Source organism: Silurus meridionalis, chromosome 12 (assembly GCF_014805685.1).
Source record: "Silurus meridionalis isolate SWU-2019-XX chromosome 12, ASM1480568v1, whole genome shotgun sequence".
NCBI classification, from domain to species: domain Eukaryota; kingdom Metazoa; phylum Chordata; class Actinopteri; order Siluriformes; family Siluridae; genus Silurus; species Silurus meridionalis.
The window spans coordinates 17,927,602-17,952,727 of NC_060895.1; the positions used below are offsets into that span (position 1 = coordinate 17,927,602).

Below are 25,126 nucleotides of genomic sequence, written 5' to 3' on the forward strand. Positions count from 1 at the left end.
ATTAATAATATCTGTATAATAATATTTATAGTTTATTTTTTAAACAGTGCTTACCTATGCATTATGGCGTAACACCTTTACTGCGCATGCGTAATGATTTAGCAAGACGCGCGATTACAGGGAAAGCCGTGGAGCGCAGGCGCAAGGATCTCGGCTCGATTATGGTCCTTAGATTTATTTAAACGGATTCTGGGTAGTCTTTTGAAAACTTTTACAAAGTTTTTTTTTTTTTTATAAGACATGTACAAATACAAATAATAATAATTATAATAATAACTATAATAATATAAAAGAAGAAGAATGTGAAACCACGGAATCGATTCACGTATTCGATTCATAAAGTCTAGTTTGTTTTAAGGAATCGATTCAGTAAAATGACACGCGATGCCCATCATTGGCTCTCCCTGTGTAAGTGGTGTAAGCTCAGGGGGTGAGTGCGCCCCTCTCTCTCACACATGAACCATGCACTGCCTCTGGACCACAGCACTTTTACAAACCCTCATTCACTGCCTTTTGTTCCACATAGGAATCTTTGATAAAGCCTCAGCGTTCAGCATTAAGGTAAGTTGCGCACCTCCAGACGCGGACAGTGAGCTCTGCTGGCCTGCAGATGCTCTCAGGAAAGCCGTGGAGATCTGTGTGGAGCTCCGCTGGTTTCTGTTCGACTGTGCGCCGGGAGATCAAAGCCCAGCTGGAGTCTCCAGCTTTCTGCGGAATTTCCGAAGTTGTTCAGTCTGAATGCTGTTAGAGCCGCCTTTTGGTGCACTGGGTTTAAGACTAATGAAGCCCTTGTAGTGTTCTTAAGCTTTTAATCTTTAGGGGGTTTGCATTTCAATGAACGATTTGCCAGAAATGTTCAAAAACAGCTGTACTGCCCTGCTAGTAGTTCTCCTGCAGCCAGTCAAGTCATCCAAATCTCCTGCAGTATTAAGATCACTGGTCCTGAAAATTCTTAAGGACATTTTTCCTTATGATGAATTATCCATATGCATTGGTTTGAAACTTCCAGCTGTTGCAATATTTCAGAGTTAAATATATATTTAGGATAGTAATATACTATGATCTATTTGCTCCTGATGTGAAAATATTGATCACTTTGCCTGCGTTCCATTCAAGAGGAGGCTGGCTGCCTTGGTGGGCATCACTTTGGAGAGAACCTCTAATGGTCTAACGCTTCCTTTATTTATTCAATGTATTATTATTTTCTTAACTAACTTCAAATGACCATTGCATGTGTCCTGTACAGAAGAATCATTCATATAGTTCTTTTTTAATAATAATTATAATTGAGAGTTTGTTTTGCATAAAAATTGTAATAAAAACAAGTTTTAAGCTTCAAATGTAAAGAAGATTGACAGAACGGTTATGTGAAAGTTGTGTGAGAGTTTTGAGATTTCTTGAAAGACTTATGGAATTGAACCACATAATTTTGAGGCAACAATGCAGAAGGATCTGTCACCCATAGGAGCTAGAATGAATTTGTTGGAATTGTGAGTAAATATATATAGAAAAGATAATGTTTACGCACAGTAGGGGGTATTGGGGTTATAAGTAGGAGCTTAATCAGTTAAAGGCTTTGTAGGTGAGAAAGAGTGTTTTGTAGTGAATGCAGGATGGAGAATGGTTACTGGGGCATTAACTTAAGTGGTGGGGGTGAAATGGGTAAGGGAAAGCTCAGTGATTAAGATGTTGGACCTTTGATCAGAAGGTAATGAGTTCAAATCCCACAACCAGTAAATTGCCAGTGCTGGGCCCTTGAGCAAGGGGCTTAACCCTTAACTGTTTAGTTGTATGGATGAAATAATTGTAAAAATATATATTTATTTTATTTTATTTGTACTACGTAAATATATATAAATGTGTTTAAAGTGCCTCTTTATGCCTGTGTCGGAACGCATCATAGAGTAGTCACTTTTCTCGACCTGATGGACTTAAGACCCGTTTTTCGGTCCCTATCTATGTTGTAAGTTGGGGTCTACCTGTAATATTAAATGGGTGTTGCTGGAGACATAGATTTGCATACACTTAAGTTAAATGAGTATTAAATATTGTACCAGCCATTGCAATAGCTAAAACGTCAACCAACAACTTCTTATTAAACTGCTCCTCATAAAGCATCATGGGGTGGTGTAACTGTTTGTAGAAAGGTGCTGTCTGCTCTTTTCCACACTCAGGAGCTCACAAAGGCTCACAATTGGCTAGTATGAATCAAGAATATGACATCTTTTCCACCTTGAGAACATCAGCCATTATTGCTCTTTTGGATTCCTGGCCAAACCTGAGGCATTGGGATTGCGGACTATCACCTGTTTATCATTTTTTTCCATTGTTACTGATCTATTGGACTAATAGTACACCTGCCTCAGCTAGACAATGTGTTTAAAGTACGGTGCTGTGTTACAGGAGATTAACAATACAGTTGTTCTCATCCTATTCAAAGCATCTCTGTGGATAGTAAAACTTTTCTAGATAGTAAGTTTAACTATCCACAGAGATGCTTTGGCAGGATATGGAAATTGATTGCCTTGTTCTTCTTTGTCACAGTTAATGTTGATGGTGCCTTTGCCTCTTTCATGCAATGCTCCACTGGACCCATATGCCCATGCCGTTTCCACCTAGCATGTACATCATAAGTCTACATTGCTGTAAAGTTCCAAACCATTAACTTCCATGCTAATAATGCCATCCCTGATTGGTGCCATCGTGCTCAACATCTCACAGATTGCTAACCAGCTTAGTCAAAATGGCTGCAGGCCTAAAAAAATGTATTGTAAAACTTCCAGTCAAACATTTTGCTGTATCTTTTACTCCTTAGATTGGTTCCTTCAATAATATGACAACTAACGGATAAACCTGATCATGAACCCATGTTTGTGATTGCCCTGGTAATTTGTCTTCAAACAAATGCCATTGTTATTGTGCTAGCATTGTCTTTTTACGTTAAAGCACTTCTTGAGAAATGCGCACCAGAAACTATAGGTTTATACTGAAGCATATACAAATGTCTTAACATATTGAAAGAATTTTTCTTTAAAAGTGAGTTGTGGTGATTGTATTTTCTGCAAAACTGAACTTATAAAAATCCCTTAACCTGGGTTGCAAAATGCAGTGTATATTTAGGATTATATTACAAGTTGTGTTACCTTTTTTTGGGGGGGAGCCTCTGCTTTAAAAGCCTTGCCACACACAGACACACATATCTGCAGAGAGGACCTTTCTAACGTCTTTCTGCCTGTTTAGGATATAAACATCCAAAAGCTATTGAGACACAAAACATATGGGCATGCAAATTCTTGTTTGGACATGCATTGAGGTTCTGAGGTGGGGGGTGCAAAGGGGGTTGTGAGGCTATAAGGGGGGGGTCTTTTTTTTCCCTGTTATGTGTGATTCATAGAGTGAGGCAGATGTGTCCTTGTATTTTGTAACACATTACATTCGAGTTCTTTGCTTATTATCTTGTAAATGCAATATTTAAGAGACAAAGAGACACAGACACTGTGAAACAGTAGGGAGGCAGACTGACACAAAGGGAGAGAAACATGGAGGGAGAATGAGAGGCGAAGAAGGAAGAGAAATAAATATATACAATGGAGGCTTTAAGGTTTTGCTCGAGGGCCAATAGTTGCCTTCTTAATACTTTTACTCCAACAAAGCACTGGTGCTGAAGCTGAAGTTGTTGCCTATTCTGTGATCTGTCTGAATGTATTGAATAGGCATATGCAGGAAAATCTTCTTATTTCTCTCAAATGTTACTGCTTTATCATTAGTCATTATGAGCATGAGTAGCATGCTTTTAAAGAATAAGTTGCTTTGCCAGTGTAAAAACATGCCCGAATATACACTTGTGGGCAAAATTTTTTGCCCAAAATGGCAAAATAATAAGGTTCTAATAGACTTAAATACAAATCATTGGTCATTAAATGAACTGCAATTTACTTTTACTGCAGTGAACTGTTCAGGGTGGGGGTAGAGGGTGCTAGAAACAAGGAACCTACACTTACATAGTCTTCTTGTAAACATAGGTAAAATTATGATAATGATAAAAAAAAGGTTTAATGCAAAATTCACCACGTCTGGGTTCACACTTGTTCAACTACCCATCAACTGTTTACACCTCATCAACATTGAATGGAACAACACTGTCTTTTGTTTCTGTAAATAATGTCTGCAAGTTTACCCACAAGGATTAAACATTTAAGTAAATTAAAAAGAAAAAGCTCTCATATTAAATCACTTTATTTATTAGTTTCATTCATTTAAATTTTCTCTCCAGCGGTTTGTTATTAAGACGATTGAAAGGATTAATATTTTTGTCATTCTGGCCTTTTTCCACTTTTTTTTCCCCCCCAGAAGTGTAATAGGATTTAACATATTGAACTGCTAAACTTACGCTGCTCAGTTGTTTTTATCATCCTTTATCTTACCATGTACAACACTTTACCATCAGAGCTGCTATGAGGAAAGAAAACACAAAGCTGCTGTTCAGTCAGCACTATACCAGAGCTTTCTGATCATTCAAGAGAGATTTGCTGAGCTTTGCGCCCGTGTGTCACTAAAGTGCAGGTTCAGGCATTAGGTAGAGTGATTATCTCTCCACCTAGACGACAGACAGGAGTCGGTCTAATTTCCCTGCTGCCGCTGGTCCTTTCATGTGTCTGAGTCATTCAGGGCCTTTGATGAGAGATGGACGGAGTTCTTCGCTCGCTCTTTCTCCGTCTGCCAGCTCATTATTCATCAGCTTCACTCTTCTCTCCTTGTATGTCCTTTATCAGTTGATCTGTTTCCAATTTGTGCTCAAAGAGCCCTCCATCTATCTTTCTCTTGTACTTGTTGACTTTGTCCCCCTTGTTCTGTGTACAGGGAGAGAATAACATGTGATGGGTATACATTGTTGGAGCCTTTAACCAGAATGGAAATTTGAAGGTAATTAGTTAAAGCCAAACAATCCCAGGAAGACTGAAGCAGCAGTCAACCATTACTTAGTAAAATTTAGGATAAAGCAACACCATGGAAAAGAGGAAGGAGGGGGGGGGGGGGCATCAGTGAGCCATTTCTCGTCCGTGCAGATGACACATTTATTTGACATGGTAGTTATGTTGAGTTTCTGTACAATGTGTTGGACAATGTGATTTAACAAAGACTTTGTAAACAAAAAAACACTGATGATAAACCTGAATGATAAATCTAACAAATAAATGGTTCTGTAATAAAAAAAAATGTAAATGGTTTAACTGGGCTCTCATTGCAAATAAAAAAAGGTTACGATTCAACATCACATATAGATTGCAAAGATTTGTCTATAGTTCTCTGGGTTTCGAGAGTAAAGATGGGGTCTAACACACACACACACACACACACACACATACACACACCCTCTTTCTCTTAGTAACCTCTTTCTTGCTTTGTAGATTCTCATTTCTTGTTTGTTGCATGGGTCTGAACCATCTCTCAACTTATCTGCGTGTCTAAATCCACAGAGCTCACCTAAGGCCACCTCTTTAAACCTTGTTTCCTAGAAGCCAGCTGGTAATTGTTGAGTTTTGCCCGGGATGTTGCAGGACAAGTGCAGAAGGAGTATGTTTGCCTCTCAGTGGATCTGGTGTTTGTCTCCCACAGCTTTACTGTGCCGTGAAGGAGAGGTGTTGTTTTGAAACCTTGTGATTGAGTTTACATTTCAGCCATCCTCCTCAAGCTCTGTGTGTGTTGCATGTATGGTCATGAGCCCAATGACTGAGTTCTTTATAAATATAACATCTAACAAGATGTCAGGAGGCGAACCAAATCCCTGAGTGCAGTTATTTCCTAAAGATTAATGCAGTATTACTTAATCATGATACCTTCACAATTATAGTCAATTAATGTTCTTTAGGGGCTTTTATACTGTGATTTCGATTTTAGCTGCATCTCTGGATTATCCACAATTGCATTGTTTATTGGAAAACGTTTATCTGAAGAGACGATTTCAAGACTTTCTTTAGAGCTTGATTAAAGTCAAGGTACAAATCTTTCAGCAGGCTCTAAGTTTGTTAGTGATTAGAAAACAATTTTGTGATAAACAAACATGTGGAAAAATACTTGTGCATTCTGTGTAGCTAGACTACTGTGGCACATGATTGCTCAAACTTCACCAGTAAAGATATAGACAGATAGAGATGAGTGAAAATGCTACCTGTCTCTCTTATTCTCCTTCCGTGTTTCTCTGTCTCTCCCTCTACCTTTGTATCCCTGGGCCAGGACAGCAGGGAGGGGACGGAGGAGCTCCATCCGGATGAAGTGGCTCAATGGTGGGGTGAATGGAGCAGCTGGTCGACCTGTAGTTGGACGTGCGGAGGAGGCGTTCGCTCACAGGAGCGTCACTGTCTGCAGCAGAGGTTAGTCGTTCAGCAAAACTCATTAACACTGGACCTTCAGTGTGTCCTCTGGGATAAAACTCTCCCAGTTCAATCATATTCATAATCAATGAATATTGTGAAATATATCACTTAAACACAGTTATACATGAAGAGTTAATAAAATAGTTTTGACCCCATATGTCAGATGCTTTTCTCCAAAGTGACTAAGTTGAGCAGAGCTCAAGCACTTGCTCAACCTCCAAGACTGAGGCTCAGACCTTTAACCCTGTGATCTAAACTTCCCTTAGTCTGAGCTTGCTAATTAGCTGTTCAAGGCCTGTTACTCCTCCATCAGCCTGACCCTTTTGTACCTTCTTCTTACCCTGGCTAGCATCATCAATCACAGCGTTTCATCAGTAGGTGAAAACTCCCTGTCATTTTTAAATAAATGGTCCTGAAAGCTCAATGCAACTATGCACTGCACAGGCTTCATAACTGGTGCAGTCTGCTTTATATCCGGAGCTGTGTGCAGTCTACCACATTATACATATTTTACATTTGGATAACTTAAGAACATAACTGTAACTTTTATTAAAGATGCTTGAGTTGAACAGTTACTGAAAACAAACTAATCATCAATGAATTTAGAGACCTCTAAAAGTATTTTAAATATGAGAAATTTAAAAACAAACTTGTTCCCAGAGATATGTTTGTGATCATTTTTGATTAGATTTTACTTTAGGAGTAGAAATAACCAGAAGAACATAAAGAGAATATGTTTGTCTTCCTTGTCAGTGTTTTGTTTGTCAATATTGTGAATATCTGTCTGTCTGTCTGTCTGTCTGTCTGTCTGTCTGTCTGTCTGTCTATCTATCGATCGTTTTCTTGCCGTAATCATTTCTCTCTACAAGCATTTGACTTGACAGCATTTACTATTATGTATATGCATTTGAGTTCTCTGCATTTTAAATAATCAATAATCCTTCAACACTCTAATAAAAAAAAAAAAAGATCATCATTACCATCATCATAAGTAACTGCTTAATTTAGAAAAATTTCTGTGAAGTTTTATGTACATGCATGTTAAAAAATTTAGATATAAAAATGTTTATAGCTTGTGTGGATATAAAAAAGGCTGTTAAAAAAAGGTGTGTTCTCTGAAAGACGAGACATCATTTTGAATTTCTTCTCTGACTACTTTACAGGGCAGCTGCACACACTCATGGCACAGGAAAGTGCAGATGGTTGGTTTGTTTCGTTCTGATTGACAGATGAGAAACTAATGACACCCCCCACTCTAAGAGTAAAACGAGTTTTGACCTCTTGTTGGACACCTAGCTGTATGAAATGTAATATTTCTTGTTAATAGGGTGAACAATTCTGTCACACAAATAAGTAGCCCTGGAAAGTACAGCCTTATTAGTCTGGAATTGATTTTAATACACACTTATTCAGCTTCTTTAGATAATTGTAGTAGGTTAGCCAGTTGTAAGGTTTCCATTATGGCTATGCATTATTAGCAAGGGAGAGGTTTCTCCTTTTAAAACTCCCAAGATGAGAGAAATGGCATTTCTATGGGCCATTAATTATCTAAAATCAGTGGCCAGAATGACACCAGCAATTCTGTCCAGACAAACATACTTATAAAATGCCTTTTAGAGCAAATGGGCTGCTGCTTTAGGAAGATTCCTCTGCCGATAAGGACTTGTGTTGAGCTAGGCCAGCTGGCCCCTATTAGCACTCCCCTGTGTGTGTGTGTGTGTGTGTGTGTGTGTGTGTGTGTGTGTGTGTGTGTGTGTGTGTGTGTGTGTGTGTGTGTGTACACATGTTGTGGAGGGGGATCTCAGTGGTGAAACAGAAAGATGAAGAGGAGGCCCATCTGGAGTGGGCTGAAAGGGGTGAACAAGCCTGGGAAAGTTGCACATGTGTAAGCCAGGTAGTCTTGTGTAAGAGGAGCACCGTAGTTGTATGATGGCATAGAGGCTATCAAAAATGTTAAGAATCAATTTCGATGTGTACAAATGATTTAGGATCATTGCAGTAATATTATTGGCAACTTTTTTTTCTTCTGAAAAACAAACCCCAAAGTAAAACAAGGCACATAGTGGAGAAAATGCTTTCAGTGTCCTATATCAAATCTTCAGAATTGCAAGGACACCATGCATAAAAAAAAAAATCTATCAATCTATCTATGGTCTATCTAGCTAATCATAAAGTGAATTAATAAAGGGTTGTGGCCACTATGACTTTACAAAACAGCTTTAATGTGTTTAATGTGCATGAACATAGAGCTGTACTGAGGGATGTGAAGTATTTTTTCTAAACATATTCCCTCAGCTTTGGTTTTGATGAGCATCATGGAGCTGTGATACAATATTACAGCATTTAACCTAGCAGAGAAAGATAATTAAAAGGCAAACAGAAATAGTAAGATTTAAGTAAAATAAAACAATAGCCTGAACACTGACCAGCCACTCTGTAGGCACAATGTTAAATCTCAAAAATGGGAGAATATGGATTGGCCACACTGTCGGCCTGCCCATGATGCAGACATAACAATTACACTTCATCCGATTTGTCTACCTTCAGGAGGTGTATAAATTATTAAAGCTTGTTTTCTTTCCAGGCTCACTACTACACACAACATCAACAGCTCCTTCTGTGCTGGATCGCCTAAGCGGTATCAGTTGTGTACTAACCAGGTAAGGCTCATTTAGTCTGTGTTTTATAGTATTTGGAATCCCCAAAGTAGGGCTGATTCTAATTAAGGGATATGGAGAAACCGTGTGAACTGAGCCAAAGCTGTTAGTTTAATACTGTAAAATGTTCAAGCTGTTTGCCATGCTACCTGCTGTTTGAGCTGTGTAATTATTGATTTATGTATTGCCTAGCCATGCCCCAATAGCAGAATCAGCTTCAAGCAGCACCAGTGCTCCCAGTTCAACTCCAAAGCCTTCAGCAGGAAATATTATGAGTGGATTCCCCTCTATCCAGGTAAAAACACTTTTATGACCATATGACATGGGGATTTCGGACACATAGGTGAAGTTAAGATGGAAGAAGTATGTTTGTTTTATTTGACGGTGTTCATTGCTCTAATTAAGGAACATGATGGTTAATTCCACAAAAGCTAGCTTGGCCTTAGAACCCAACTATTACAGAAACTGTTCAGCCAGAAAGAAATTTACCCGATTTGTGATCAGCCAAGACATTTATTCCACCTGAGAGTTGCTTTTAAACATCTTAGACAACACACTGAGGTTGTTGTGAAGAAAATCTACATTGGAAAATCAGTTGCTTCAAGCTGTTCTTGATAAAAAAGTCAGAGAGAATAAGGGATAAAGAGACAAATGGTTACAGAATGTAACTGAACAGCCGAACAAGGCATTAAGAATTGAGCAATATTTTTATACATACATATATATATATATATAATGTTTAAATTATTTAAAAAAATGTTTTGGGTTAGTGGTGGCTCAAACCAGAAGAGTCCTTGAGCAAATCTTTACTCTGATCTGCACAGTTAGTCACATTAGAGAAAAGCATCTGACATAATGGATGTAATAATCAAACTGAATATACAGATTGGTGAAGGAAAGGACTGCCATGCAATATCTTAGTGATGCATTGAAAAAGCTCATGTCATTGTGTTGTGATAAGCATGGTTGAGGATGGTTTTCTTCCACCAGTTCTCATCACCTTTCCATGCCTCATAGTCTAAAGTCTCCAGAATCCAGTTGTGTGTCTTGTTCCACGTAGATATTATATGCAGAACATCTTTGCTCTTTCATTTTTGGCCCCAGGACAGCGGTTCCATAGTCTCCCATCTAATGGATGAGGCGGTTCGGTTTATTTCCGAATTAGGAACAAAAGAGCCCTTTCTTTGATACAATGACTAACTTCAATCCTCAGCAGAACTCTCCAGAGTCCGGAGATTTAACAGCATTAATGATGTCATGTCCTGTCCAGATGATTACATCAGCATTTCCAGCAAGCCATGTGACCTGCAGTGCACCACCACCACGGGAGAGAGACAGCTATTGGTTCCGGCACACGATGGGACCTTCTGTAGGCATGGGGTCTACAAGGGCGTCTGCATTGAGGGCCAGTGCCAGGTTATACACTACCCCTACTACTTCTAGAAGACTACACCATTCATAAATGACCTCTGTATATGGAGTTTGGGATGAGATGATGTTTCTTTCTATATTGTTGGTCAATTTAGTAAAGTTTTGCCATGCTTTAATAGAATGCAGCACTTATACTCTAACTTGGCAGCCTATGCAGATGCTAATAATTGGATGCCAGCTGTAAAGTTTAAAATTATTATTTTCCCCTAAAAGGGATTCAGACTTGATGGGTTAAACTACAGAAGCACACAGAGGAACAGTATTAGTAAGTGTGGGATCTCACATAAGAGCCAAAGTGCAATTTATGTGCAGAATTTTAAGGATTGCACTCACTGATACTGTTCTGTGCCCTTAGGTTGTCTGATTGCTATTGAGTATAGAATATAAAATAAAAATAAAAAGATTGCTGTGTCTTTGTCCACATACAGGTGGTGGGGTGTGATGGGAAACTGTATTCTGGTAAATCTGTAGACAAATGTGGCATCTGTGGTGGAAGCGGTGACACCTGTTACCGGATCTCAGGATCTTACCGGAAGGGGATCACACAGTTAGGTATATCTTATATACTTAGGTATATCTTTTATACTATTACTAAGAGGTCACAAATGTTACTTAAGGGCACAACACAGGATTATTGGGTGAAAAAAAGTTTTCGTTAATGATTCACTCTGAGGCATTTCACAGCATTTTTACCATGTCCTCGGTTTCCTTTCCCAGTGCCATCGTCCCAATACAATCATCTTTTCTTTCCCATATGCTTGGTTAGGAATAAATATTCAGCTGGAAATGTTAAGCCCTGTTTTTTCATACCAACATGTATTCATTTGGAAGGATTTTCAATGCAGCTTACAAGCTGGCCAGAATACAATCTGAGCTCAGAGCTGAGCAGTTCAGGGTTAAGGGTCTTTTTTTTTTTCAAGGGCCCTTATTTTCCATCCAACTGCACCATAACCATTCTTTTAAATATCATCATAAAAATCAGAAACCTTTTAAGACATTTCTCATTTGTGAACTGAACATTAGAAGAAATCCTTCCTTTTCACATTGTATATTGGACTAATGGTGTTTGCTTTCACTTGGCGGCTGGTTGTGTAGTGAGTTAAAGGCTAGGACGAATTTGAAATCATTGGTATTTTCTATGATTCATCAGGTTATGCATTTATAACTAATATACCTGTCGGAGCCACGGACATTCAGATCGTTGAGCGGCGAAAGACTGAAAACATCCTGGGTAAACTCTTTATTACTCTGTAATTGTGGTGGAGGAGAAAGCATACACATGTAGTGCAGGAGCTTTATTACACAAAATGAACAATAAGCATGACACACCTCTGATAAGATGGATGGATTTGCCATTTATGGCAATTAAATTATCAGGAATATTTATTTTAGATGGTTTTTAAACATCTAAAATGGGGTTTTAGATTTTCCTAATGTGTTAGTCATGTCATTTTTGCAGTATTGTCTTAACAAAATCTCTGGTCCAAATCCTGATGATGCTAAGAAAGTGGGGTGACATGCAGTCTTTCCTGTCAAAGTGAGCAATCATGGGCATAGACCAATCAACGTGACCAATCAATCATCTGTTTGTGTTTTCCTTTGAGTATGTTACACCATGCCATGATACAGAATACGCTGCAGTTCAGAAAGGTACTTCAAGTGTCTCAGATAAAGCATGTCATAACCTTCATCCTTCTGAATTGGTAGCTGGTGAATGATGGGGAGACCTAACAGGTGTGTGTGCGGGTGGGGGTGGAATTGGCCAAAACTAAACTAGAAAGAATAAATTTTACAGTACCCAGGCCTTAACATAATAACAAAGGGGCATATTACAAAATCCAAATCTAAAATCAATAGAATTCAGATGTATTACAATTAGACAGTGGTGGAAGAAGTACATAACCACTTGAGTAAAATTGGAGATAAACTCTGTAAAATATGACTCCAGTAAAAGTGAAAGTGCTCCCTTTAAACTCTCACCTAAGTAAAAGTACAAACGTTTTTGCCTTCAGATGTATCCACAGTACTAAATTTATTATGGCTATAATGTTCCTATTATTATTTTTGTCACAAGACTCTTGCATAATCTACTGTTAATGTGAAAAGACACTCATTTTACTCTTAGCACCCCAATCTATTTATAGAATGATATTAATGAGTCAAACACTGATTGATATCTATTAAAAGGTTTAAGAGCCTAAAACCTTTTTTTCAACTACTTTAAAAGGATGTTGTGGCAAGTTAGAGTCATTTAGTTAGAGTGGCTTGCTGTGTGCTTGACCAGTTAAGTTTTAATCCACTCAGAAATGAAAAGGAACGACTGATTTTCAAAATGTATTTGAGTAAAAAGTACGATATTTCACTATGAAATGTCCTGCAGTTGAATTTTTTTTTCAATGGAAATGTAAACACAGTACAGTAGCGAATTACATTATGTTGTCCACCACCGCAATTAGACTTTGGTGTGTAAGTTTCAGCATCTGCTTGAGAGCAAAAAACGAATGAACAAAGAAAATTCAGTATGAGTAGAGTATTTTTGGGTTCATCTTGTTCCTACTGTTCCCTTCAGCTCTTTCAGATGAAGCTGGCCACTTCTTCTTCAATGGCAACACTGTAATCGACAATCCACGCAACTTCCCCATAGCAGGAACAGTGTTTAAGTACCGGAGGCCACTTAACCTCTTCTCAGACGGCTTTGAGTACATCATGGCCCAGGGTCCTACCCAGCAGGGCCTGAACGTCATGGTAGGTATATAGGTATGTACTGCTCCTAATAGAACCATTACTTCTCTCCTTTTAATCTCTTCTAAAAAATTGTATTTATTTATTTTTTTCCTCACAACTCTATGGTTACCTTTAGCGAACAACATAACACAATCTGACAGGGAGTGAATGTAACCTGCCAGCTAACATTGGTTGTTTAGCTTGCTATGGTGTTATTAAATGCAGTTTTAAATGCAATTATTTCACCATTGTTGCGATCAAAATATTCCTGGGATGTTTACCATGTATTTTATCACAGTATTTTAATATTATTATAGTATTGTAGGTTAGTATTTAAGGTAAATTATACTGTAATAGTGACACCCCTACTGGTAATGTATGTTTATTTCACATATCCACTTCAGTACATAACTTTAGATTTGATTTCTGAATAGTTTTCTGTGACTTATTTGACCCATTTGTAGTGCTTACATTTTTTTTCCCTTCTTTGTATGAAGTATTACAACCTTAATGGAAAGATGCCTCACATCACATACGAGTACACGGTGCCTCGAGTGTTCTCCACCCCAGCATCATCTACCCAGCAGCAGCCTCCACTGAGCAGCATGATGGCCAACGCTTCATATTCACGGCTTCCCATTATCGGGAATGAGGTTGAGGCTCGCAGTGAGAATGGGGAGGAAGAGAAGAACCAGAGTACGCCTGTTGAGCATAAGGGGAGGATGGAAGCACGGGAAGATGTTCGTTGGGAGCATCAGGCTCCTTGTAACCTCAGTAAAAACCCTGACGTGGTGCGCATTAGAGTGCCTGGAAAGGTTCTTCGTAATGAGCTCGGAAAGCAGGATGGACTCGGTGAGCGCAGAATTATTGTGTTTTCTATTGCCCTGTGTGTAAACTTGGCATTAGTATAATAATAAAATGATAAAAGTAATAAATCTACAGTGAAGCCTTGGATAACAGAATCCACTCGAACCCCTCCAGGTTCCAGATTTAACCGGATTGAAGGCGACTCCTCTAGTGTGACTAATGAAACCCAGCTCGTGGCAAAGAGTGTGAAGAGCAAGCTGCATAAGCCGCAGCCTTGCGCAGAGAGCGCATCTGTCTTGGCCTGCTCCACTCTGAAGCTGAACCAGAGCTCGTCTGTGAAGAACAGCCTGGCTCTGCAGATCCACACGACGAGCCAGAGAGAGCCAGAGTTTAAGCCTGAGTCGAACAGCACATCACAGCACAGAGCGCAACTTCTCCCACTCCAGCAGGGGGCACCAGAGCGCCTCACACTCACTGACAGGTCAGCCTGAAGGACTGAAAAGGGGAATTAGGGATAGAAAAGGAAACAAAGTATAAAGCAGGTGGGGAGGTTTGAGATTGGGGGACCAGGGTTTGGAGCAGAGAGAAGTATAATGAGGGAAAAAACATCTCGAATTAGGGCTGATCAGCTGTATTTCTTACATTCCATGTTAATGTTTACCTTCCTCATTTCTCTCTTTGTATCGGTGCAGTAATGAGTTCGAGGTGGTGTCTCTGGACCATGATGTTAGTCTGGCAGGCGTGTACAGATGGAAGGTATCTGCGTACGCACCGTGCAGTTCAACTTGTACTACAGGTGATCATGTCACAAGGAATGGTCACAAACAAACACAACTGGGTATTGCCAATCAAAAGCTACATAGGATATTCACATGTACCCCATAATTACAATTTATACCCTTCTGTAGCTGTTTTGAGAACCATTAACATTTTATTTTTTGTAGCAGTGGTGTACGTGTCCCTCAGCTTTCCGAAGTGCAAAAATATCTTGAATATCATAAAGACATTGTTAAAAAGAGCACAAATTTGCAGAAAATGCTGGAAAAATACATTCATAAGAGGAATACAGAAAAACATTTTTCTGCACAGGACAAACAAGGGATTTGAACCATTACAAAAAATATAAATGAGGCAATTAAACATTTAAACCGGTTTATTTGTGTAAATTATGTTATTATTTTAATCTTGTGGACTATATGTAAATATCTGTTATAAGAAATAGCTTGTTCAGGCTGCTAATTTGTTTTATTTAACAAATTAATGTACAAAACATTATTTGTCGATTAAAACTAATAATTGCATTAAAAAATGGAAGGACAGGCACACAAATGAAACATATAATCATGCAACAAGAACATTTTTTTAGAAAGATATACTTCTATATTATTCTTACCTGTATTGTAATCATTCAGCCAACAATATTCTGTTATACTGTGCACCTGTGTATAACACTAGATGTTTAGGAAAATTTTTGGGGTTTAAAATAATAATGTCATTACTTCCCCTTTGAATCATGTCTCTGACTGTGTGTTTTTGAACTCCCTGTTTAAGTGCTTTGAGAAATAGCTTGTTCAGGGCAGTACTTAATACAAATGTATTTTTTTTCAAATTACTCCCATTTTGCAGATACTGCAATTTTATCAATGAACAATATATACTTGGGTGTCCAGGATCTCATCCTGTATTAGACAGTTTGACATCTGTTAAATAAATAATTTCTAACCCTCAAGATTTTGTTTATTATATTATTTGGGACTCCAAAGCCAAACAATTCCAGATAGCACATAGTTTAATATCAGAAATGATTATGTAGAGAAAATTGTTACTCATTTTATTATTAGGAGAAATAATAAATTTATGATTCTCTCTCTCTTTCTTTCTCTCTCTGTCTGTAGGTATCAGCACAGCGTTTGCTTTGTGTGTAAAATATGATGGTTCTGAGGTTGATGAGACTTACTGTGATGCTTTGACTCGACCTGAGCCCACATACGAGTTCTGCACAGGCAGAGACTGTTCACCCAGGTCAGACGTTTAGATAGCTGGACGTGTGTGTGTGTGTGTGTGTGTGTGTGTGTGTGTGTGTGTGTGTGTGTGTGTGGTACCAGAATTAATGCTTTTATCTAAATAAATAAAAATTGTTTTGCATACACATTCACTACCAGTGACAATTTAAATCGCCTGCTGGTATGCGTTTGTAAGTTGAAAGAAAACTAGAGAACCTGAAGGAAACTCACATGGTAAAAGTCCATGTACATAACATTTGCATAAACAGTAACTCGAGTACAGGATTGAACTTGGGACACTGGAGCTGTTAGGCTGCAACACCTCCCACTGTTTTTCAATGCCTTCTTCTTCTTCTTTCGGCTGCTCCAGTTAGGGGGCGCCACCGCGGATCATCCGTCTCCATGCTACATTGTCCTTTACATCTGCCTCTTTCTAACAAACCACCTGCATGACTTTCTTCACCACATCCATGAACCTCCTCCTTGGCCTCCTCTTTTTCTCCTTCCTGGTGGCTCCGATATACCCCATGTCCCTCCTCTGCACATGTCCAAACCATCTCAATCTCGCCTCCTCACCTTCCCACCCTCTAATAAACTCATTTCTAATTTTGTCCAACATCGCAGGTCTCACCACAGTCCTATAAACTTTCCCTTTCACTCTTGCAGATACCCTTCTATCACAAATCACTCCTGCTATCACTCTTCTCCACCCACTCCACCCTCTTTTCTTCACTTCTCTAACACAGTCTTCTTTACTTTGCACTGTTGACCCCAGGTACCTCAACTCATTCACCTTCTCCACCTCTTCTCCCTGCAACCGCACCACTCCACTGCCCTCCCTCTCATTCACACACATGTACTCTGTCTTACTGACTTTCACTCCCCTTCTCTCCACGTACCTCCACCTCTCCAGGCTCTTCTCAACCTGCTCCCTACTCCTACCACAAATCCTTCTTAAAATAAGTGTTCACCACTGCCATTTCCAATCTTTTAGCAAAATCTACCACCATCTGCCCTTCCACATTCCTCTCCTTAAGGCCAGACCTACCCATCACCTCCTTATCAACTCTAACCAACATTAGCCCAATTTCCACCGGTACCCTGTTGGCTAACGATACCTGTGGTGGTCGTTGGTAACTCGGGTCATTGGTAACTTCATGATCCGCATATTTGATTTGGCATGTTTTATGCTGGATGCCCTTCCTAACGCAACCCTCCCCATTTATCCGGGCTTGGGACCGGCACTAAGAGTGCACTGGCTTGTGCAACCCTAATGGCTGGGTTGTCATGCCTCCTTACCAAAAAATCATTAAATATAATAAGTGCAAATGTATTGCAAATATATATATATATATATATATATATATATATATATATATATATATTTAAAACAAACTATTATATATAATGTACACTATGATCCGTAAGCATAATACAGTATATACCGTATTTTTCGGACTATAAGCCGCTACTTTTTTCCCACTTTTTGAACCCTGCGGCTTAAACAACGAAGCAGCTAATCTATGAATTTTTCCTGGGTTTTTCCCGGTTTCACAACTTCAAGCCAAAAAACTGAACCCCATAATATTAGACCAATGAAATTTACGAACGGAAATGAAAAAACGCACCTCACCTGTGTTCTGAGCTGCACGGCTTCGGGAGAAAAAATTTCCATCAGGTGATTTTTAAACGCACGACGATGCCAAAAGATAAACTCTCGAGAGAAATAGTTGTCAAAGGAAGAAGGAAGACAGTGAACAATGACTTTCTTGGTGGGCTACTGTTTAGATACAAGCCGTTGTAACGCGTTGAGTCAGGGTGAAGGGAGAGCGCGCTAACTCCAGTTGCAACAGAAATCATATAAGCACAGACAGGTTTCCAAAACTCGTGCTTTTTTATTTTTCTTGGCAACAGCGTTACGGGTTAGTCAAAGAAACTTAGAAATGAGCACCAGAAAATAATAAGGACATAATCCTCAGTCTTACACACATGCAGTAATACCGGAGGAATGCAGTGGCAGGCTATTCCCAAAATACCACTCTGCTCCTAAAGGAAGCGCAACATATTTCACCTGTTACACCGTGTGTAACGTGTCTTTCGTTGTAAAGTTGATTAGTTTCAGTGTAGAGCGGCCTATAGACAGGTGCGGCTTATTTATGTTAAAAATAAAAATATTTGTAAAATTCAGTGGGCTTATATATGGGTGCGCTTTATAGTCCGAAAATTACAGTACCATGTATAAGAAAAACCTATTCCCTGGCTGATCTACAGGGTCAGACATATGACAACAGTGTGTGTGCTTTTTGTTTGTTTGTGGGTTTGTGTGTGTGACAGATGGGAGACAAGCCGCTGGAGCGAGTGCTCTCGAACATGCGGTGAGGGTTTTCAGTTTCGGACAGTGCGCTGCTGGAAGATGATGGCACCGGGCTTCGACAGCTCTGTGTATGACGATCTGTGCCACGCTGTCGAGCTGCACAAGCCCATGGTACGCAAATCCTGCAGGAGCAAATCCTGCGGCCCCCAGTGGGAAGTTTCGGACTGGTCTGAGGTCAGTGTGTACATGAAGCAGATTTGTTTAGCTGCACTGATCTGTGCAGTTTCTGTTCTGGTTGGAAACAAAGAATCTGGATTTCTATAGCTAGTAATTATGGACTTGAATATGGGGTTTGGGTGTTTAAGGCTAGAATAAAAAACATGAATTGGAGCTTTGTTTGCTCCGTTTGGCTGTAGTATTGTACAGGATACTATATGTGTGTGGGTAGTGCTCAGCACGATGTGGGCGGCGCGGTGTGAGAAGCAGGGAGGTACGGTGCTCCATGGACGCTCATCTGTGTAACGAATCCACACGGCCTATCAGTCAAAGGGAGTGTGACGGACCCCCATGTGACCTCAGGTGGACTGTCACGGACTGGAGCCCGGTGAGTGTCTACTGTACATAACCAGGAGGACACGAACACTCGATCTGCATTTCATAAACACATTTGTTCTAGTAAATAAAACTTGTTTTTACGTCTGAAACATAAAGAATTTAATGCAACAGTGAAATATTGTTAGAAATCATCAGTAATGGTATTTATACTACTTTCTTCTTTTCTTTATTGCAATCAATCAGCTTTGAGCACATGAGGTCATCTAATAGCATTTTGATATTCATATACACAGGAGTACAGTGTAACACCAGAAGTTTAAGATTATATTTGGGGTGTAAATAATCATCACAACCTTCACCACATGTCTCTGGCTGTGTGTTTGATCTCCCTGTCTAAGTGCTCAGGCCCATGTGGAGAAGGCCGCATGATGCGTTACGTGGTGTGTAAAAGCGGGAATGGGAAGGTGATCTCAGATGGTCACTGTGATCGGGAGCTGAAGCCCCTCGCCGTACAGCCGTGTGGAGCCCCAGACTGCTCCTCACACTGGGTGGAGCAGGAGTGGGAACAGGTAAATCAATATTACTGATTATTATGCTGTACATTTAGGATATGCATAATTGCTCATTGCAATGTTCAGCATATTATTTTCCTAATTATGATTTATTACAGTGCAAACCCCACCACAATCTCCCACATGCACATATCTGTGTATTCTGCATGTCACCCTGTCTGTACATTTTGTGCAAAATTTTTATTTTATTTATTTTTTTAATACTGTTGTACTTAGAAGCTTTTGACACCATGTGTGTGAGTGTGAGCACGCTTAGCAAAAAAACCCTTTCTGATTTTGAGGAACACAATATATTCTGATGTTATAGTACATCATGTACATTTAGTAGATACACTTTGGTAAAGTCTTGTAGTTAAGAACCGGTAAAGTATTGTAAAATTCTATAATTCCATAACATTCTATAACGTTGGAGATGCGTCAAGTTGACACCATCATAACTTCGAGACATGGCCTGGCCTACCAGTAATCAATAAAGAATCAGTAGAATGGTGATCAGTATGGGTAGTTCATTGTCATTTGTCAATAATTTGACAAATGAATACATGAGTGTGCAAAACATAGCAATTCACATTATCTTAATGTATAAACTTTAAAGTATATATAAATAAATAAATAAATAAATATATATATATATATATATATATATATACACACACACACAGTACAGACCAAAAGTTTGGACACACCTTCTCATTTAAAGAGTTTTCTTTATTTTCATGACTATGAAAATTGTAGATTCACACTGAAGGCATCAAAACTATGAATTAACACATGTGGAATTATATATGGAATTATATACATAACAAAAAAGTGTGAAACAACTGAAAAATGTCATATTGTAGGTTCTTCAAAGTAGCCACCTTTTGCTTTGATTACTGCTTTGCACACTCTTGGCATTCTCTTGATGAGCTTCAAGAGGTAGTCACCTGAAATGGTCTTCCAACAGTCTTGAAGGAGTTCCCCGAGAGATGCTTGGCACTTGTTGGCCCTTTTGCCTTCACTCTGCGGTCCAGCTCACCCCTAAACCATCTCGATTGGGTTCAGGTCCGGTGACTGTGGAGGCCAGGTCATCTGGTCCAGCACCCCATCACTCTCCTTCTTGGGCAAATAGCCCTTGATGCCTTCAGTGTGACTCTACAATTTTCATAGTTATGAAAATAAAGAAAACTCTTTGAATGAGAAGGTGTGTCCAAACTTTTGGTCTGTACTGTATACAGTATATGGTTGTGACAGTGGACGCGTGCTGGTTCGCTAGTTGAGGGCGGAGCCAGACGAGCTCTATTTCAGTGTCTGAAGAGGAGAGAGAGAGTTAAAACTAGGCTTAGAAACACCAAAAAACAGAAAAAAATATGTGCTATAACACGAGGTCTGTCTGTCTGTCTGTCTGTCTGTCTGTCTGTCTGTCTATCTATCTATCTATCTATCTATCTATCTATCTATCTATCTATCTATCTATCTATCTATCTATCTATCAGTGTAACGCGACATGTGGACGCGGGGTAAAGAGCAGGCAGGTGCTGTGTGCTGGGCTCGAAGCAGGTGTGTTTAAAGAGTTTCCTGATCACGTGTGTGCTCATTCACCCAAACCCGATGAGAAAGCTGCGTGCTTCGAGAGGCCTTGCTTGAAATGGTTCACCACCTCCTGGTCTCAGGTAAATACACCTACACCTCAACACTACTTTAATTTCATGCTTTTTATTTTTTTTATTTTTTCTTAAACAGTTCCTTATATTATGAGCATGTTCTTCAGATTGAACTGTCAAGCACAGACTTACAGCAGCTCTTGAGTTAATTCAGCAGGGATGTATTAGTAATATTACTGTATAAGAATAACATATGCATGCATTTCCTACTCACCCTATTTTGCTGCATCTGGACAATTTTTGGATGGTTTGTGCCGCATGATATATCGAAATATCACACATGACTTTCACGATATATTGCACAGTCTTGCTATAAAATTAATGATTTTAATACTTCAAAAATATTGACGAGTAAAAGTTTTGGGGCATAGCAGAAAAATCCATGCAAGTGTGCGCATAAGTGAAGCTTTCACATATTTTAAACACTGCTGTGCAAAATATCTACTGATATTACTGAAATCAGGAGCAGTATCTCATCTATTAACTATTGCTTTTGCTCACCTGGATACTTTTTTCTTTAGCTGTGGGTGGGCCCAACTGACTCGACTCTAACCTCACATATCATTGGCTTACTTTTTTTTTCCTACAACATGTTTGCTGATTGTCTCCTGGCCTCTGAAAGCATTGATTTAAAAAAAAAACAATGAGTCACAATGATTTATTACATTATTTCCGGGTGCACAAGCAGACACAGCTGTCAAGGACGCTTGAAGCAAATCATTATGAATATGCACAATGTGCTGTTAGGATTTTGAAGTACAGGATTATAGCAAGTGTTGCCCAAAAATCTCCCTCCTGCTTTGTGAAACAGATATGCTTTAACTCAGACATTGCTTAAGCCCGATTTAACCAAAGAGAAATGTACAAGAATAAGTTGAGATTTTTGGTCAGTGGTCATATTAAACGTCAAGGGCTCCTGATCCACCGCGACTCTAAGATGCAGCGCCTTCATAATCTGAATACATGTATTTATAATACTATCTTATGAGCAGTATTTACTAATTCTTTTAGAAACATATATTGAACAAAGAGACCAACAAGAGCTGATACCTGAGCCGTATTCAGGCAGGATTAGTTCTACATGAACTGCCAATCCAGAAGGAAATGACATCACTACAGTATATCTGCGTTATTCTCTCCAGCCCTGAGAAAATTTCACCCACAAACTAAAATGCAATTTTACAGCGAACTAAGGGCTGGTCACATCTCTGTGTGTGTGTGTGTTACAGTGCACTAAGACATGCGGGAGTGGAGTGAGAGTAAGAGAGGTGAGGTGTTATCAGGGGGAGGAGATCGGCCAAAGCTGTGACTCCACACTAAAACCTCAGGCCAGACAGAGCTGTGAGGTACAGCCTTGTCCTACTGAGGCACCAGGTAACACAAACAACCAATAACAATACACACATTCCACAGTGGCACAACATTACAATGTATGGGAGCACACACAATACATACTACAAAAACCAAACCAAAAAATGACTTAGAGCAACATAAATGTTCATGTTCATGAATGTGGGCTTTATCTGATTGATATTAAATTAACTTGCATCTTGTGTTTTCCACAATGCGATCCCAATGGGATCTCTTGTATTTCCAGTGTATAGATACAATGGTTTAATATGTTTTGGAGTGTGTAAAGACTTTTACAGTACATCTAAACCATTTAATCAAAATGCATTTGAAAAATGGCTACCGTATTTTCCGGACTATGAACCACTTTTTTCCCACGCTTTGAATCCCGCGGCTTAAACAATGAAGCGGCTAATTTATGGATTTTTCCTGGGTTTTTCCCGGTTTCACAAGTTTCAGGCCAAAAAAACTGAGCCCCATAACATTAGACCAATTAAATTCCCAAACGTGTTCAGGTGAACCAATGAAACTCTTTATATTAAATCAGATGCGCTCCCACTGAATCGGGCCGCACCACATCATAAATATGGATGATGTTCCTCTGAAGTTTGACCTGCCACTCACTCGGATTTTCTACAGAAAAGGAGAATCATTCGTCACGCTGAAAACAACCGGGCATGAAAACACACTTCACCTGTGTTCTGAGCTGCACGGCATCGGGAGAAAAGCTTCACCGATGGTGATTTTTAAACGCACAACAATGCCAAACGATAAACTCTCGAGAGAAATTGTTGTGAAAGGAAGGAGGAAGACAGTGAACAATGACTTTCTTGGTAGGCTGCTGTTTAGATACAAGCCATGTAACAGACACTGTCGTTAAAGCCTGTGTAAAGTTCATTAGTTTTAATGTAGACATAAACCTGCGGCTTATAGACAGGTGCGGCGTATTTATGTTCAAAATAAACATCTTTGTAAAATTCAGTGGGTGCGGCTTATATTTGGGTGCGCTTAATAGTCCGGAAATTACGGTACATTAAAAGCAGAGCATCATAAAGGATAAAACCCAAAACCATGATGTAGTACTAAACCAGTCACTTTATAACTATAGCCCAATCTCATACAGTGTATCCCCACACTTTATATACTGTAGATTATAGTGCTTTAAGCATATACTGTATTTATATGTATTGTATATGTATATTATTGGTCCATTTACACACTAAAATATGTTTCAATGTTTTTACCTTTGTCTCTCATCCAGCAGAAGATGTTTGTGAGGACAAAGTTACAGCAAACTGTGCACTGGTGCTGAAAGTAAAGCTCTGCACACACTGGTACTACAGAAAGGCCTGCTGTCTCTCCTGTAGGACCAAAGGTCACTAAAGAGCTGCTGAACCCTAACTGGGCCATTCCACTCGATGTGAAGAACCCCAAATGTACATATATACACACACACACACACACACACACACAGAAACCTGAATCTAAACTCTCATTTAAGACCCTACTATCCCCCCCAAACATTTTATGCAGAACAGAGCACCTCAACTGGTTACCTACAGTCTAACCTATTACCTACAAATGCTATTACTCTATAGCTCTAACCTAATTAAAATTGATGCAGCTCTAATAGCTATTCTGATTGGTCCCTTGAAGGATTCCAATCCACAAGCTACACTGACCCATTTTGTTTCAAAATTAATTCAAATATAGTCACTCAGAAAAAACACTAAAATGTAGTGTATGACAATAGTAATGACTGGTGACTGTGTATATACTAATCCTGTTTTTAAGATATCCTTTTTTAAATCTTTACCTCAAGATATTTTCGTATGTTCTGCTCAAAATCCAACACTGTAAATCCTAAAATACAGCATTTACGTGCTACATTACACCTCTACAAGCTAAACCTTACGCAAAAATATTTAAAAACACCGTACACAACCCCCGAAACTGGCCCTAGCCTAATCCCCTTAGCATAATAATAAAGACGAGGCATGAGACAGGGCATGACATTTCTCATGCTCTTAGATCCTGCATTCGCACCACAAAGGTAAGCTAATTGCAGTGCTCCAGTCCTATAAATGTAAGTCTACTGTAGCTAATTTCCTACAAGGATAATCAACAAGCTAGTGTCTAACCTGTCTCCAGACTGCACTGTAATGATGATACCCTTATACTATCAACTAATATGTTGCTTATGAAGTACATCAAATCGGTACCTCTAATCACTTATACCTAAATCCTAAACTAAAACTAAACACTTTCTCCATTGTGAACCTAACCAGTTCTATTTAATTGTCTCATACTCGGCACACTGAACCCCAACACTACACTTTAAGCTGTATCTCTAATCTGTATACATATGGTGCTATACTTCGTGGGGATGTTCTCATCAGACCCCTCAGGCAGCTCCCCTCACTGCACAGGCTGTTCCTGATCCACAGAGACGCTGTTTTTATTACGAGCGTACGGAACATGCCACTCTCTTGTACTGTAACACTGATTCACTGACACACTTTTCATATTTGTACAAAGTTTCTTGTTTTTAAGCTATAAGTGTTTATGGTGACCTGGAATAGAGGTAAAAGGAAAAAAAAGAAATAAAGTGATTATTGTTTAGCTTTGGTGCAATCCTGTTTATTATATTTTGTTTTTTTAGATTGAATAGGGTTCATTGTGTAAATTGCAGTTTC

General features: G+C 39.2%; 1 protein-coding gene across 5 annotated transcripts; it reads left to right on the forward strand.

The window, feature by feature from the left end:
* Positions 1–371: 371 nt before the first annotated feature.
* On the forward strand, positions 372–25,052 carry si:ch211-267e7.3 (ADAMTS-like protein 2). 5 transcript variants are annotated; one of them, XM_046863579.1, is made up of 19 exons: positions 372–430; positions 527–561; positions 6,235–6,371; positions 8,959–9,034; positions 9,224–9,326; positions 10,302–10,447; positions 10,891–11,014; positions 11,613–11,693; positions 13,032–13,207; positions 13,684–14,038; positions 14,168–14,474; positions 14,686–14,789; positions 15,889–16,015; positions 18,331–18,544; positions 18,759–18,914; positions 19,264–19,434; positions 20,913–21,089; positions 22,310–22,454; positions 23,692–25,052. In XM_046863579.1, exons 1-19 carry the CDS (start codon positions 385–387, stop codon positions 23,811–23,813), a joined length of 2,802 nt encoding a protein of 933 aa, XP_046719535.1. In that variant the 5' UTR covers positions 372–384; the 3' UTR covers positions 23,814–25,052. The 5 variants fall into 5 exon arrangements, with proteins under 5 accessions (XP_046719535.1, XP_046719533.1, XP_046719534.1 ...); XM_046863577.1 differs by lacking the exon at positions 372–430 and having other exon boundaries at positions 431–561; XM_046863578.1 differs by lacking the exon at positions 372–430 and having other exon boundaries at positions 448–561; positions 23,695–25,052.
* The last annotated feature ends 74 nt before the right edge of the window (positions 25,053–25,126 follow it).

What these genes read in the sequence shown, in the direction of transcription:
- si:ch211-267e7.3 (XM_046863577.1), top strand. Translation starts at nt 463, where the DNA reads ATGCACTGCCTCTGGACCACAGCACTTTTACAAACCCTCATTCACTGC. An exon ending in GGCAGAGACTGTTCACCCAG is followed by an intron (nt 16,016 to 18,330) that starts GTCAGACGTTTA and finishes TGTGTGTGACAG; the next exon opens with ATGGGAGACAAGCCGCTGGA. An exon ending in CTGTCACGGACTGGAGCCCG is followed by an intron (nt 18,915 to 19,263) that starts GTGAGTGTCTAC and finishes TCCCTGTCTAAG; the next exon opens with TGCTCAGGCCCATGTGGAGA.